Source organism: Theropithecus gelada, chromosome 16, assembly GCF_003255815.1.
Source record: "Theropithecus gelada isolate Dixy chromosome 16, Tgel_1.0, whole genome shotgun sequence".
NCBI classification, from domain to species: Eukaryota; Metazoa; Chordata; class Mammalia; order Primates; family Cercopithecidae; genus Theropithecus; species Theropithecus gelada.
Window position 1 is genome coordinate 47,152,809 of NC_037684.1, and position 16,062 is coordinate 47,168,870.

Genomic DNA, 16,062 nt, shown 5'->3' on the forward strand with positions numbered 1-16,062 from the left:
GCACGTGTGTGATGAAGGGTCTGTGTGTATTGCGGGAGGCAGAGATCCTGGAGACCCTGCCTAGTGACAGTAACTGCGGGTGATGATGTCTGATAATCGGATAATCATATTGATAACAACCATCATCTCCCTCACACTTGTGGTGGCCCAATGATTTCACCCATCACTTTGGTTTGTCTTGTGCTTGGGCAGGTGCACTAGGGCCCCGTCTTACAGATGAGGATGCTGAGGACCAGGGAAGCCCATTAATAAGGTCCCACTGCTGGTAAGTGACAGACTAGGATTGGAAGGCTGCTGTCTGTTTTTGGAGGCCCTATGCTTGATTGCCCCTGAATCTGACACACTTGGGTGGAGTTGGGTTAAGCTAGGCCAGCTCCAAGAAGATGTGGGGCCTAGCCCTGATGAGGCTAAGGAAGCTGCAGTGAGGGTGGTGTCCCATGTTCCCTTCACCACCCAGGGCTGTGAATCATTGTCCAGGCCTTGGGGATGCAGGACGGGTGTTGGAACATATGACAGCTTTGCACATTTATTTGTGCTCCTGACAACATGAGCAGAGAAAGCTGCAGGCTATAGACTTGCAGTCTGAGGGTCTGGGGTAGATGTCCCAGTACTGCATCAATATGGCAGCTCTGTCTTCATTAAGGTCCTGGACAGGGGCAAGACCCAGCCTGCTAAGTGCACTGGGCTCTGGGGTCATGGCTCTCTGCCAGGGCACCTCAGGCCAAGTCAAGGCATGTGGAGGGTAGACTGGGCTGTGAGCAGCCATGCCAGGGGTGCCATCCTTGCTCCCTCTCTTTGAGAACTGCAGAATTAGCTCCTGGTGGTGGGTGGTTGAGCCCAACTGCTGCCAGCTGGATAGCAAAAGGGCAGCGGGCAGCTCCGTGGGCACCCCCCTCTTGGTGCGTGCTGAACTGTGGCAAACCCAGGTCTCTCAGGCTGGAGGAGAGCAGGCCTGCCTCCCTGTAAGAGTCCAGGGCAGCAGCTGTGGGACAGGGTGGTGTGAGGGGTTGGGAGGGGAGCTTGTAGAGAGTCAAGGAGGCAAAGGGCTGTGTCAGATCTTCTGGCCAGAAGTGACAGAAGATGCACCTCAAAATGGCTTCATGAAGACCAAAAGGGCGGGCATGTCTCTCACTGGTTCCCTTGACTGAAATACCTATGCCTGGCCAAACCTGGGGCTCGATGGTGGAATCGAGATTTGGTCTCTGGATTTCTCAGTTCTGCTTCCTTCTGCACTGGTCTCTGCTCAGGCAGTTGGGGCAAGATGGTGGCCCACAGCTCCAGCCCTGGGAAAAAGAGTGAGCTTCTCTTCCTCAACCAGTAAAAGCCAAGTTTGTGCCTGACTGAAGCACATGGGCATCCATGAACCGGTCCTGTGCTCTGGGAGTCAGGAGTGGGGTCAGGTTCACATGGGATGTGATGACGATGATGTGTCCTAAAGCTCAAGAACAGGAATGAAGGCTGGGTGGCCCAAGGAACAGTCACCGACCATGAACAGGAACAGTATCAATCTGGATCGGCCTGAAAATTCTTGGATGGAGGTGTGTCCAGGAGAAGAGAGGGAGGGAAGGAGGGAGGAAGGTATGCGTGTGTGGATCAGTGAGTACTGCAGGCTCCCTTCAGAGACAGGGAGAATTTAGCACCGAGCACCAGGGGGCAGCCACAATGAGCCTGACAGGCCCTGTTCCCAGGAGGGCGTCAGGTGTGCGTCATGGAGGTGTTGTGCACACCTGAGTGTGTGTGCAGGCGAAAGGGCGAACTTGCTCCCTGGAAACACCACCCCCAGACCTTCCCGACCCCCATCCACAATAACCAATATTTCTCTAGTGCAGTGGACACAAGGCTTTCCACATCTCAGTCTCCCTGGGCAGCAAGTGAGGCTGATACCATTGGGATCTCCGTTTTAACAGGTGAGGCAGGGCCGGTCAGCACTCGCAGCAGGTGAGTGGGCTGCCTTGGCTGCCTGGGTTGGATTCTGGGCTCTGCTATTTACTAGCTGTGTGACCTTCAGATCACTTGTTCAACCTCCTTGTGCCTCAGTTTCCCCATTTGTAAGAGGAGCTGATAGCACTTTCCACACCATGTGGTGAGGGTGAGATAAGTTGGTGTGTGTGACCTGCTGAGAAGGCTGTTTTATGTGTTGCAGGAAAAGAGACCTGGGCCGCGTGTCAGCCTTTTGGGCTCAATCTCGTGGCTGAACCACTGCTTTCCACAGTCAGGTGCTGTGCAGCTCTGAATAGACCTTTCCAGTGGAAGGCTCTAGGACTCTCCTGTGGATGTTCCTTCCTGCAACCTGGAAGGCAAACAAGTCAGAGGTCCTTTGGGGCCAGTGGGCCGGTGCTGAGCAGGTGAGGCTGCTCTAATGGTTATTAAACGTCCCAGCTGGTGCTGCGCATCTAAGTGTGGCTGAGTGTGGGACCCGCGAGGCCCTTCTCCCATGATTTCAGTCTGGTCTAAGGGCTCTGGGGGAGTGAGAGCTGAGGTTCAGGCATCTCTTCCTTCAAACGGATATATGGAATAATCCGGAAGATGGTGGCGTGAGCCCATGGCATGAAGGAGCCAGGTGGAAGGAAGTTGGACTGTTTGCCTGCTGGGGAAAGGAAGGGACACTGCCGTACCCTGCTGCTGAAAGTGGGGTCCACGGGCCAGCAGCACTGTCACCACCTGGAAACCCTGTAGGAAATGCAGAACCTCAGACCAACCCCAGATTTAGGGTATCAGAACCTGCTTTTTCAAAAAATTGTTAATGAGACAGGGTCTGGCTCTGTCACCCAGGCTAGACTGCAGCAGCGTGATCTCAGCTCACTGCAACCTCTGCCTCCTGGGCTCAAGCGATTCTCCTGCCTCAGCCTCCTGAGTAGCTGAGACTACAGGTGCATGCCACCATGCCCAGCCAATTTTTTGGATTTTTAGTAGAGACAGGGTCTCACCATGTTGCCCAGGCTGGTGTCAAACTCATGGCCTCAAGCGATCCTCCATCCTCAGCTTCCCAAAGTTCTGGGATTACAGGCATAAGCCATCAGGACTGGCCAGAGTCTGCTTTTTTTTTTTTTAATTAAATTTAATTTTTTTTGAGATGTATCACTCTGTCGCCCAGGCTGGAGTACAGTGGCGCAATCTCAGCTCACTGCAACCTCCACTTCCTGGGTTAAGGGATTCTCCTGCCTCAGCATCCTGAGTAGCTGGGATTACAGGTGTGTACCATGACACCTGGCTAATTCTTTTTGTAGTTTTTTAATAAGATGACTTACATGCGCTAAAATGCTTGAGAAGCACAGTGTTAGTTATCAACCCCAGGGAAGGTTTCAGTTCCCCCAGTCATACTGAGCTTCTAGGGGGAGTTCCAATAACTAAGAGAAAGAGCCTCTGACACAAGTCAGTGGGCAAAGCTCTAGACTTCATTTCTAGCACTGTGCTGCCCAATATGGCAGCCATGGGCCATGTGTGGCTATTAAGGTTAAATGTATATTAATGGAGATGAAGTACAGTGAAACATTTCAGTGCTTCGGTCACACAAGTCACATTTCAAGTGCTCAGTAGTCACACGTGGCTTGTGGCTGGTATATTTGTGGCACCAATTACTGAACAATTCCCCTATCACAGAAAATTATACTAAGCAGTGTTGGTCTAGTGTCTGACAGTGTAGCCATGTGCAGAGAATGACCCAACCCCAGCTTTCCCTGAATGGAGGCTTCCCTCTTTGGTGGCAGGGGGATGGGGGTGGAGGTGGTGGATGGGCAAGTGACAGTTGTGTGAAACTCAGAAGTGTGTGATTTGGGTGGGGAGGAGCACTGCAGCCCCAGGAAACAGCTGCATGAGCGAGAACATCTGGTGAAAATCAAGGCTTGAGTTAGTTCACGTGAGACACACTGGAAGGATGTTAGAGATCATTTAGCTCAAATCTCCCCCTCCCCTTCCTATCACCCATTTAATAAACCAAGGCCTAGCAGTCTAAAAAAAAAGTGCAGTGGCTAGAGTTGAAGTTGGGTTTTGCACTTCAAGACCAATGTTCGATATATTCTGCTTGTGGGACAGTGAGACGAACTCTGTGCCTGCAAAGAAGGTTTCAATGAGGTAAGAGGTGCTGGAAAAGACATCACATGAGACAGCGCCATTCAGGAACCCAAGAACTTGCCTACAGCCTTGCAGGGAGGTGGCCAGAGAAATCTGGGGGAGGCACTGGGAAAGAACATTTCATGGTGGGGGCAGAAGGGGTGGGCAGCAGGGGGAAGGAGGACCTAGGCTGGGAAGGGCCCAGCTCCATCCCTGACCATTCGTCTATTAGACAACACCTGCATGGGGCAGAGGCTGGGGAATGTTTCACCAATATGCCTGGTCTCTTCCTCCTTGGTCTCCATTTCTGTACTTCCTTACCCTTCCCCAGTTAGGTGGGTCCAGGGGACTGAACTCTGACCCACGGAATCTGGGCAGAAGAGTTGCTGCCATTTCCAGGGCTGGGCCCTAAAAGGCTCTCTCTGCCTTCTCTGGTAGCCCACCCAGATGCAGTTGATGCAGTGGAGCATCCTAGAAGACTAGAAGACTACTGCAGCCTAGAAGACTACAGAGATACTGGAAAGGAGATGCCTTGTCCCCAAAAGACTGGGAGGAGTGGAACATCCAAGCTAGCTCACTTTAGGCTATTACTGCAAGAAATTAAACCTGTATAGTGTTAAACCATAGAAAATTTGGGGGATGTTTGTTATAGCAGCTGGTCTACCCTGGCTAATACACTGCATGTGGGGTGTGCTCTAAAATTTCCATCTCTTCACCATACCCCATAGTCTTCGAAAGATATTTGTAGGTCACTGAAGAGGCCATTCTTTTCCCTTCCCTCCCTCTGTTTCTCTGTTCTCAATTCTTCCTGTCTAGGAGTTCTGTAGTCACCTCCAATTGGCCCTTCAGGTTCCCCAATCCAGAAGCAGTTCCTATGAAGGCAGCCCCAGGTTATTGCCATATTCATGGGGTTATCAGGGTTATGGCAGGTCCTAGGACAGAGGAAGTCCCTGCCATCACTTCCTCCAGGAAGCCTTCTCTGCACTTTTGGGTTACAAATCATCCTGTGCATTCCCATAGAATATTGTCGGTGATGCCCACATTCTTTGTGGCCTGCTGTATGGTAACATATACACTCAGTACTCAGTTGTGGTTTACTTATCTTACTTGTCACTCTTCTGTGGGATCCTAGAGAACTCCATCACTTCTACTGTGAAGCAGCAAGAGCCAGACATGCAGATACTCACTGTGGGAGGCAGCTTCTGATATGGCCTCCAAAGAAGCACCCTCCTGAGATTCATGCCCTTGTGTCATCCTCTCTCCTCCAGTGCGATCCAGACCCACTGAGTTGCTTCTAGTGAACTGAATACAGCAACAGTTCTAGGAGATTAGGCTTTAAAAGACTGGGTTATATTCTCTCTTTCAGGTACTCTGTCTCTCATTCTCCCTCTTGCTTGATCAAGATATGCTCTTTGATGAAGTAAGTTGCCATGTTGGAGAGGCCCATGTGGCAAGGAACTGAGGGTGGCTTCTGACTACCAACCAGTAAGGAAATAAAAGTCCTGAGTCCAACAACCCATAAGGAATGGAATCCAGCCAATGATCACATAATGAGGTTTGAAGTGGATTGGCTCCAGTTGAGCCTTCAGATGAGACCTCAGCCTCAGTTCACACCTTGATTCCAGCCTTGTGAGAAACCCTGGCCAGAAGACCCAGTTAAGCCATGTCTGGGTTCCTGACCCCAAAGAACTGTGAGATAATAACTGTGGGTTATTATAAGGTAATACGTTATGGGGTAATTTTTTTTTTTTTTTTTTTTGCAGCAATAGAAAACTAATAAACCAATGAAGAATATTTTAATGAAGGAAGGAAAATTGGTCCTCATTCAAGCAGTAGGGTAATTGGGGTTGGGTTCACGGCAATGTGGGACACGGTAGAGAACAACAACATGAAGGTGAAACTTGGGTGGGAACAGGGAGTGAACAGATGACCACCAGGGCCCTCTCAGGTGAGGCTGCCCAGTGATGGCCCTGGTGGCAGTTCCTGAAGATCCCTGGGGCCTTAGGTGGGTGACAGCTCTCCTAAGTCTCTGCTCCTGAGGCTGACAAGCCCTCACACTCCACATTCTGTCCATGCAGCTATAAATATTAAAACGTGCCAGAGGAGAGATTGCAAAATAGGGCTGTGGGCAAGATAGAGCTCTGAATTGAGGAGAAGAAATGAGAATGAATTTCTCTCTTCTGATTCCCGCTTCTGTCTGTTTATTGCAAAAGGCGCTGTGGGGGATAAGGAGCAGGCAGCTCGTGCCCTGCAGGCTGTGCAGGAGGCAGTTCCATTGAGGGTCGCATGGAGGGGCAGAGTTGGGTGCCACCTAGTTCACGAGGCCGCCTGAGGAGTCAGAGCTCCCCACACCGTCCCAGATGCTGCTACTGAGTAGAACTCTGGGGTTCAAGCCCTGCTGGTCCCACACCAGGGCAAAAACAAAATATAAAGTAAAACAAAATAAAGTAAAATAAAAGCAAACAGAAAAAGTACTCCTGTGTGGGTAGGTGTGGGGTGGCTTTGGGGCTCCCCAGCCCAGAGTCTGAGCACTACAGCTGCCAGGCAAAGTCCCCCTAGTCCCTCTCTGCTCCTCTGTCTCATACCTCGAGTCTTCCTATCCATCGATTCTTCTCCAGAAACTACTTTCCCATCCACCGGCTTCTTTTCCATTCCTGCCACCAGCACTCTCATCTGCTCACTGTTCATGACCTCCCCAACCAATGACTTATCTTCTTTCCCTCTACGCCTCTCTAATTCATCCTACCAGCAGATTCACTTTGAGATACTGCTTTGGACATATCACTTCCCTGTTTAAAATCTTCTATTTGTCCAAACCAGGGCAGCACTTAGTCTGGAACTGTTGGTCTCACCTACAAACCCTCAGGTACCCCTTTCTACCACAACCTCCAAGCCTCACCCCTAAGCACCCACTCCTTGCACCAGTTTCCCTGTCTGCCCTCTGCCCAAATGCACCCTGATTTCTTGTCTTTTTTTTTTTTCTTTAACTCCTCTCCCAGCCTAGCAGTTCCCAACCAGCTCTTCCTCACATGTCTTCCTGTACAAGTTGTATCCTCCTTCTTCAAAACTCAGGTCCAATCTTACCTCTCAGCAAATCCATCCCTGACAATTGAAGTCCTAAGTACTTTCTCTGTCCTCTGAACTCTTATATAATTTTAGCCTGTGCAATTCATTTGTTAATTAATCATGCACTGTGCTGCCTTGAGACATCATTTTTTTTTCTCCTGTAGCCTTGTGCTGATAGTTAACTCTTTGAGGGTGATTTAAAATTTTCTTGCTTATGTTTTGGCTTCATGCCCCTTTGTGACATCCTTGGGCACAGATGCCACAGCTTTTTACTCCTTGCAGCAGCTTCCCAAGGATCCCAGCACTGAGTGAGGCTGCTTCTGGGACTGCAGAGTGTTCTTGCTGGTTTTTATTCTCTCCTTCCCTAGGTCCTGGGACACTATTCTCTCTGTTTCCCCATTTATTCATTCATTGATGTCTCCTTTTAAGGGGGCTTCTTTCATGCTTGTCCTTGAATGGTATTTCCTTGGAGTTGGTCCTGATCCCCCTGCCTTTCTCACACTCCACTCTTACCCTGAATCATCTCAGCTAAGTTCCTTCTTCCCACTGCTGCTTGCATGCTTATAGCAATCAGTGTCTCCACCCATCACTGCTTCCCTAAACTGCAGGTCTCTATTGGATCCGTGAAGCTGCACATTCCACAGGAACCTCCAAACCAAGGGACCCAAACGGAACCTGCTGTTTGCAGTTGCCATTGCAAAGTACCACAAACTGGGAGACTTAAAACAAGGGATTTATTCTTTCACAGTTCTAGAAGCTGGAAATCCAAAATCGAGGTGTTGCAGGGCAGTGCTCCCTCTGAAGTCTCCGAGGGAGGATCGCTCCTTGCTCCTGGGGCTCCGGGCAATCCTTGGCGTTCCTCGGCTTGTGGCTGCATCACCTCTGCCTCCGCCTCCGTTTTCACAAGGACTTCTTCCCTGTGTGTCATTCTGTTTTCACACGGCCTTTTAAAGGCATCAGCTTTTGAGACCCCAGATTTAGGGTCCACCGTAATCCAATATAACCTCATCTTAATTAATTAGAACTGGAAGACCTATTTCCAAATAAAGAGGTTCCGGGTGGACATGCCATTTTAGAGGGTCACCACTCATCCTGGTACACCCTTAGCTCTCCCCGTAACAAGCTTTCTTTTGGTAAATTACATTCCCCTTCCTCCCCCAGCCCAGTCACCCAGACCCAAGAAGCATGGGGCTTATGCAGATTCTCCTCTCTCCATTTCTCATCCTCTACCACAGTCGTTCCTGACACTCCTTGGCCACACCCTCCTATCCCTCGTCTCCCCTCTGACTTGCGGTGGTGGCCCCGACCTGCACAGCATAGGTCAGTGTCGGCCAATCTTCTTTTCATTATTCCCTGTTAAGAAGTCTTTTCCTAATTGCCTGCCTCTATGAACCTGCAATGCTGCAGATAGACTGCGTGTCTGTTTCTATGCTGTGTGTATTTTTATGCCTTTAAACATAAAGGGTAAGATTTCTGGCAGCCCCCCTAAGAACCAATTTTGCCACTTTGGGGGTGATGTCACCCCCTTCTGGAATGCATGGTGTGTGATCTCCCTCCCTCCCTCTGCTCCGGGCCCACCCCTCCTCTCACCCATGCATCTTTCCTACTTTTATAAAACACAAAAAGGAGCTTGCTCCACCTGAAACTGAGACAATGTCAGCATTGCCCCTGAGAGAATGTCCAGACCTCTTGGGACAGCGTCCTTCTGCATCCAGCGCAGCCCATGGCCCTTCCATCTGTTGCTCCAGCCACACAGGGAGCAGCTGCATTCAGGCCAATGTGCCTGGTCCTGGGACACTATCTGCCTGCACCATCCGCACCTCTTGCTTGCATGTTCAGTTTGAATTACATTTCAAGATGCAGGCTGAGGGTCACCATGATGAGAAAGTGCTCTCCTACCACCCCCAGGAGACTGGATGCCCATCCATCCCCACTCGCCGCACACTCAAAGGTTAAGGGGCACTTCTTCAAAACCAGGTCTCCTCAGGTAGAGCAGGTGCCTGGAGGGCGGTACAACAGGGAGAGGAAGGGGAGGACAGAGCTATTCACCTGAGTTGGTACCCACTGAACCTGGCCAGCCTCCCACAGTGGAACTGGTAGCACTGCCATCTCTCTGCCTGGCTCAAATATCTGGAAATCACAGACTGCTTCTCACCCATCTCTGTATCTCCAGAGCCTAGCCCAATGCAGTCAGAGCCCAGTGAGTGTTTTGCTGGATGAATGAACGAATGAATGATTAATGAATGGGCTTCTCTGGACTGTGTTTCAGCTGCCCAGCCACCTCACATGAACTCCACTGTTGATCCCTGTTGCCAGGCACCTCCAAAGGCTGCCTGGTTTCTACCTGCCCATCTCCTCTGCAGACCACCTTTTCCTCCTTCGGGAGGGGTCACTACGCAGGCACCTGATCCTGCACTCCTGGTTGGCTTCTCTCTATGTTGAACTCTGCTCCTGTGGCCCTGGCGCTCCTTCTCCTCCTATTCCCTCACTCTTCATCTTCAAGCTAAGTCCCATGATGCCCTCCTGCCCCACCCCCCTTACTCACCACTTTTGCCCCCGGGCTATGTGCGTGCCATCTTCAGGTGAACAGCTCTGCCCACCACCTCTTCTCTCTGTGGTACCCTCCTCCAGGCACCCTCTCCACCTGTAAGGATGTGGTCTTTAACAAGTGCCTGTTGGCCGGGCACAGTGTCTCATGCCTGTAATCCCAGCACTTTGGGAGGCTGAGGCGGGTGGATTACCTGAGGTCAGGAGTTCAAGACCAGCCTGGCCAATATGGTGAAACCCTGTCTCTACTAAAAACACAAAAATTAGCCGGGTGTGGTGGAGCGTACCTATAATCCCAGCTACTCAGGAGGCTGAGGCAGGAGAATCACTTGAACCCAGGAGGCAGAGTTTGCAGTGAGCTGAGATCAGCCTGCAGCCGAAATCTCTTTCGAGATGGAACAATACTCCATCTAAAAGAAAAAAAAAAGAAAGAAAGAAAAAGATAGAAAGAAAGAAAGAGCCTCTTAACCTTTGACTGTGTGTGTGTGTGTGTGTGTGTGTGTGTGTGTGTGTGGCAGGTGGGGACAGGCAGGAAAGAATGGAGAGTTCACAAGACCCTGGGGCTGGTCCTGGGTCTTAGTGGGGCCTTGAGGAAGAAGTAGGTGAGCTGGCTCCACTCACCTCCCATGCAGGGAGGTGGCGGGGAGTGAGGTGGACACTTACCATTCATGTCAGACTTACAATGTACAGTCAGGCCCCCTGCTCCAGGCTTGGGTTCCTGGACAGACCATAGACTTAGCCTATATTGACACCCAGGGGAGAGGGCAGAAGTGCTGAGACCCATGGGTAAATATCGGGTTATGTGGTTTGAATCAGTGTCCCCACCCAAATCCCATGGGTAAATATCGGGTGATATGGTTTGAATCAGTGTCCCTACCCAAATCCCATGGTAAATATCGGCTGATGTGGCTTGAATCGGTGTCCCCATGCAAATCCCAGATTGAAATGTAATCCCCAGTGCTGGAGGTGGAGCCTGGTGGGAGGTGACTGAATCATGGGGGTGGATTCTGATGAATGGGTTAACACCATCCCCCTGGGTGCTGTTCTTGAGACAGTGAGTGAGTTCTAGTGAGATATGGTTTTTAAAAGTGTGCGACACATCCCTGTTCTCTCTCTGGGTCCTGCACCTACCATGTAAGATGCCTGCTCCCACTTTGGCTTCCACCATGAGTAAAAGCTCCCTGAGGACTCCCCGGAAGCAGATGCCGCCATGCTTCCTGTACAGCCTGCAGGACCATGAGCCAATTCAACCTCTTGTCTTTATAAATTACCCAGGCTCAGGTATTTATTTATAGCAGTGCAAAAACAAATACACCAGAGCAGTGGCAAGGTGAATGCAAGTGCCCTCTAGGGAGGTAGATGGGGTTGGTGGGGAGGAGGCTGGATGAGGGTGAATAGGAGAGAGGGGACTGCCTTGTTCAATTGGTACAGGAATGGAAGAACTGTTCATTACCTAATCACCACCTCCCTTCCAGGTGTGCAGTCCTCTCCTCTGCATGAGGGCCTCACTTCTGGAACCAGGGCCTGGTCCGCTTGGACAGATCTGCCAGCACCAGCGGTCACCACCAGTGCTGCTCTAGTCCCTGGTGTGAGTTTCCTGAAACTGCGGTAACACAGTCTTACACACAAAGTGTGTAAAAAACAGAAACGTATTCTGTCACAGTTCTAGAGGCCGAAAGTCCAAAATAAGTCTTAATGCCCAAATCAAGGTATCAGCAGGGCTGTGCTCCCCTGGAGGCTCCAGGGAAGCGTCTGTGCCTCACATACTCTGGCTTCTGATGGTGGCCAGCATGATTTGCCTTGGGGCTGCTCCATTCCAGCCTCTGCCTCTGCGGGCGCTGCTGCATTCTCCTCTTCTGTCTGGGGTCAGATCTGCCTCTGCCTCGGTCTCGTGATTGCAGATGGGGCCCACTCAGATAATCCGGGATAACCTCTCCATTTTTAGAACTTAAACTTAATCACATCTATAAAATCCTTTTCTTGCCATATAAGGTTAACATTCACAGGTTCTAGGGATTAGAACATGAGTGTCTTTAGGGGGCTGTTATTCTGCCTGCCTCGTCCCCTTTGGCCTGTATGAATTATACGAGTACCTGTCAATCACAGATCCAGGGATGGAGGTGGAGATGTGTCTGGCACCCCCTCTCTCCTGCACCTGTGCTCACTGACAATGGGTGCAACTTAGCTCCTCCTTCTCCTCCTCTCTTCTCCCTCATTTTGGGAGCCAGAGGACTACTTGGGTTTGGAAATAGTGCTCTGCATCACTGGAGGAAGCAAGTATAAAACCTCAGTCCACCCCATCGCTCCATCAGAAGAATTCCCACTGGGCAGCTGGCTTGCATGCGGGTGAGTTGTAGTTTGCTGACATGTTGACTCTCTGATCCCTGTCTCTTGGTTGGAGATGATGGGTGCATCACGTTAGGCAGCAGGATGTGGGGAATCAGGACCCAGGCCAATTGTCACATTCACAGGGGAGAGAACTGTGCTGGCCTCAGCTGGCTCCTGGATCTAACAGATCAAAGAAAAGAACTGGATCACTCTAAGCAACCCCCTCATAGCTCCAGCCTCGCTGATCCTGGTTGGTTATGATTCAGAGGAGGGGAGGGCAGACTCACTGATGATCAGTGCCTCTTCGGAGACGTCCAAGGGCAGCTACAGAGATGGCCAGTCCCCCAGTCCATGCAGCCACTGAGAGGGCCAGACCCAGATTCCATGCAGCTACAGAGATGGCCAGCCCCTCCCTCCATGCAGCCACTGAGATGGGCAGCCCCTCCCTCCATGCAGCTTCTGAGATGGCCAGACCCTCACTGCATGCTCGGGACTAGGTATGGAAAGACAGACAGCAACCGAGAGACACAGCTTGAGGAGAGGAGGAGTATGGGGAAGGAAAAATAGCTGCAACATAAGGAGTACCAGGAGTGCATGATTTAGAGTCGAAAGAACTGGGTGCAGATCCCGACTTTGCCTGACTCTATGTGACCTTGGAGAACTCACTTAACTTCTCTCAGTCTCGTTCAGCTCAACTGGCAACTGGGGAATACAATCCCTGCCTTATAGGGTGGCCATAAAGATCAATGGGATAAGATACATGGATGAATTTTATAAGTGCTCTCTACTTGCAAAGAATTTTTGCTATTCCAATCTCCATATCCTGCCTGCCAAGGGTTGCATAAACTTATTGTGACATTTAGAGGCTTCTTAAACGGGATGAGGGTTGGTAACTTTTGCTGCTCCAGACCCTGAGGAAACGGAGGGGGACTGGCTGGACAACAGGAGGAAACCTGAAATCCATTCATCTGTAATGAAGGCATGGGGGAGAAGTAGGGGCTCCCTAACCTGACTTAGCTGCTGTTTGTTATTCTTGGGAAGAAAATCCCCAACCTGGTTCTGCTTGAAGCCGGGCTGTCTGGAGTGATGTCTTGACAGGATGATGGATGGTGGCCAGGCACAGTTTGTGACACCGAAGCACATACTCTGCATTCTTTATCTGGAGCTGCCGCTGGCGGAAGGCTGCAAATAAGCAATCCAGTTATAGGAATCCCTGATAAAATTCCATTATGGGCCCCAGAGACAATCACGCTGGATTCAATAGCGGGGAGGCTGGGAGGCGAGGCGCATGTTGGGAGCAAAGCGCTGCCACTGGGGAAATTTTGCCTGAGCCCGGAGGCTCTCGCACTGGGAATTCCATAAAAGTCGGAGACTTAAACCATCTCTGACATCCAACTGTCTTTGCTGTTTGAAATGCAACAACACTTACATTAGCTGAGGGCTGTGTTGCAGCCAGCGGGCAGAGACCTCGGGTTGGAGCTGACTTAGTTTTATTGAGATGCTGGTTTCCCCCTCGGACGCGTCCATGGGAAGCCGGCTCTGTTGCGTGGCTCACTTTTTTTGGCCTCTAGCTGATCCAGCTGAAGCCCAGTGGTGAATATAGAATCCCCCACCCCTTGGAGATTTAGGAAAGCTTGCTTCAAACCTCAGTATCTGCCTGAGGCCACTGGGGACCTTACATGGGCAGACGCAGATACAAGACACAGCCCTTCACCCTTTCCCCAGAACCATCCATTGGCCTGGAGAATTTTGTGAGTTTAGTGAGACTCGAGGGGTGCAGGGTGGGGACAACCTCCCAAACTTCTGCAATCCCTGGGCAACTTCCCAGCCTTCTGCAATCCCTGGTTTCCCCACCCTCCTGACCCTGGCTCTGTGCTTCCTCCCCTTCCAGTGCAACCAACATCCTCCTGCCTTGTCTTTTACGGAGCAGTTCATCCCCCATCGGGTTATGAAGTCCTAGCTTCTTCCACCAGGGACCTTACCAACGAGTTTTCAAAAGCAAGGCAGTTCTTTCGCTCTAAGAGGAATCTTCTACCAGCTGCTGGGAGGGCGGGACAACATCCGTCCCCTGCACGCACTGACAGCTAACGCTCAGAGGTGCTTGCTGTGGGCCAGGTAGGATGGGAGGTGTTTGCCTGGGTTGACTCATCAGTGAGGAGGGTGCTGTGTTTATCACATTTTACAGATGAGAAAAGCTATAGGTAAGTTAAGTCCCTTGGCCAAGGTCATGCAGTAAACCCAGGAAGCCTGGCACTGGTCTTATTGTCATCATCATTATCCTGGACATAGATGGGCTAGAGAGAGAAAGCTCACTCATTGGCCTCAGGTCCCCATCCGGTTATCAGTGCCGAGAAGCCGTTCCGGAGGAGATGTGTGATCCCCTCCTACTACAGCTCCATCCCAGCTCTTGTTAAGAACTTCCTTCCCGGTCACCCAACAGTGTGTTGCTTCCAAGAGCAATGGCTGGGCCAGGTCAGTGCTGGGTGACCTAAGTTTGCATTTTCAACTGCTTCTTGCTCTCTGCTGTGACCTGGCTGATCCCCCAAGCACAGCATCTCCCTTAATTGAGAGAACTTGGGACATTCAGGACTCACTTTTGTGTTCCCCTCATTTGGACTCAGATCATGCTGCAAGCATGGTTTTGACCTTCACTGCCTGGCCCAGGGAGCCTGCAACTGCGTGGGGTTAGGGCAAGACCTGCTCAGATGCGTTTCGAGAGCACACCTCATGGCTCCCATGACTGGGGCTTTGACCAAATTAGCCTTTCCTCTTAGATTTGGGAGACCACCTGTTCTTCCCAGCATTCCGTCATCCTGGGTTTCCTGGCTTTGGGCTCACTTCTGACTTCTGGTTTGTGCCGTCCTCTAAACCTTCCCTGAGGTCCTGGATTGACGATCTGCCTGATATTGACATGTGGTAACCTCGGGGGCTCACCCTCCAGCTTGGGGACCTACCACACAGACACAGGCTGGCAGTGCAGGGTAGGAAAGGCAGCAGAAAGGGAGCTGGCCAGTCGGACAAACCTGGGTTCAAACTACAAGTCCTCTACCTGCTGGTCATGGTGTTAGAAAGTCACCAAACCCCTCTGGGCCTCTGTTTGCTCTTCTGAAAATGGAGCCACTGATGATGCCGTCCTCATTCATGGTGGTGATGAGGGTTTGAAACACTGGAAGGCATGTGCAGCGCTCCACAGCTGGGATGTGGCAGAGATGGACTCGGTTTCCTTTCTTCTGAGCTTTACCAAGTATCCCTGGCCTTTTCTCCCTTCCTCTTCCCTTCACTTTCGGTGGCTTGGCCTCGAGTCTCCCCAACAATCATTGCCACTTAGGCTGAAGGTCCTGCCCTCTCCCCGCTCCCTGCCGAGCCCTGAGGACGGGAGAAGGTGGAAGGGGGTTGTTGACAACAACAGCCGGGTCCCCTGCTTCTCAGACCTCTGTCCCACTTGCTGCCTGAGACTCAGGTGGCAGAACACAGCAGGCCCTGCCCAAGCAGGAGGAGAAGGAGAAACAGAAGCCACAGGAGGTATAAATTGGGGTCTACCCGAATGAGGGGCTGCCCACTTTCTGCCCTGGTGACCATTAGCACCATCACTTGAGGGCTTAAAAGAGGGTCTGTTTGTGCAGTTGGCCCCTGCCTCCTTTGTCTTTTCTTTCTTTTTCTTTCTTTTTTTTTTTTTTGAGATGAAGTAACTGGGATTATAGGTGCCCACCACCCTGCCCGCCTAATTTTTTTTTTTTTTTGCATTTTTAGTAAAGATGGGTTTTCACCATGTTGGACAGGCTAGCCTCAAATTCCTGACCTCAAGTCATCCTCCCGCCTCAGCCTCCCAAACCCCTGCCTCTTATCTTCCCCACCCTACCCTTGTTATGCATCTCCTCTGCTGGTTGTTGCCATGGGCTGCCCTGCAACCCCATCAAATCCAGATGTGGACACCCAACCCCAGCACCTAAGAATGTGACTGCATTTGGAGATGGGGGTCTTTAAAAAAAGATCAAGGCAGGGCGCAGTGGCTCATGCCTGTAATCCCAGCACTTTGGAGACCGGGGCAGGCAGATCACAAGGTCAAGAGAT

General features: G+C 51.1%; 1 protein-coding gene across 1 annotated transcript in view; it reads left to right on the forward strand.

The window, feature by feature from the left end:
* Window positions 1–764: 764 nt before the first annotated feature.
* The window catches only part of LOC112610146, a 29,421-nt gene continuing 14,123 nt past the window's right edge, over window positions 765–16,062 (forward strand). Inside the window, 3 exon segments of the mRNA XM_025363480.1 lie at window positions 765–899; window positions 8,352–8,436; window positions 11,139–11,271. Of these exon segments, the coding sequence (XP_025219265.1) occupies window positions 765–899; window positions 8,352–8,436; window positions 11,139–11,271 (353 nt within the window).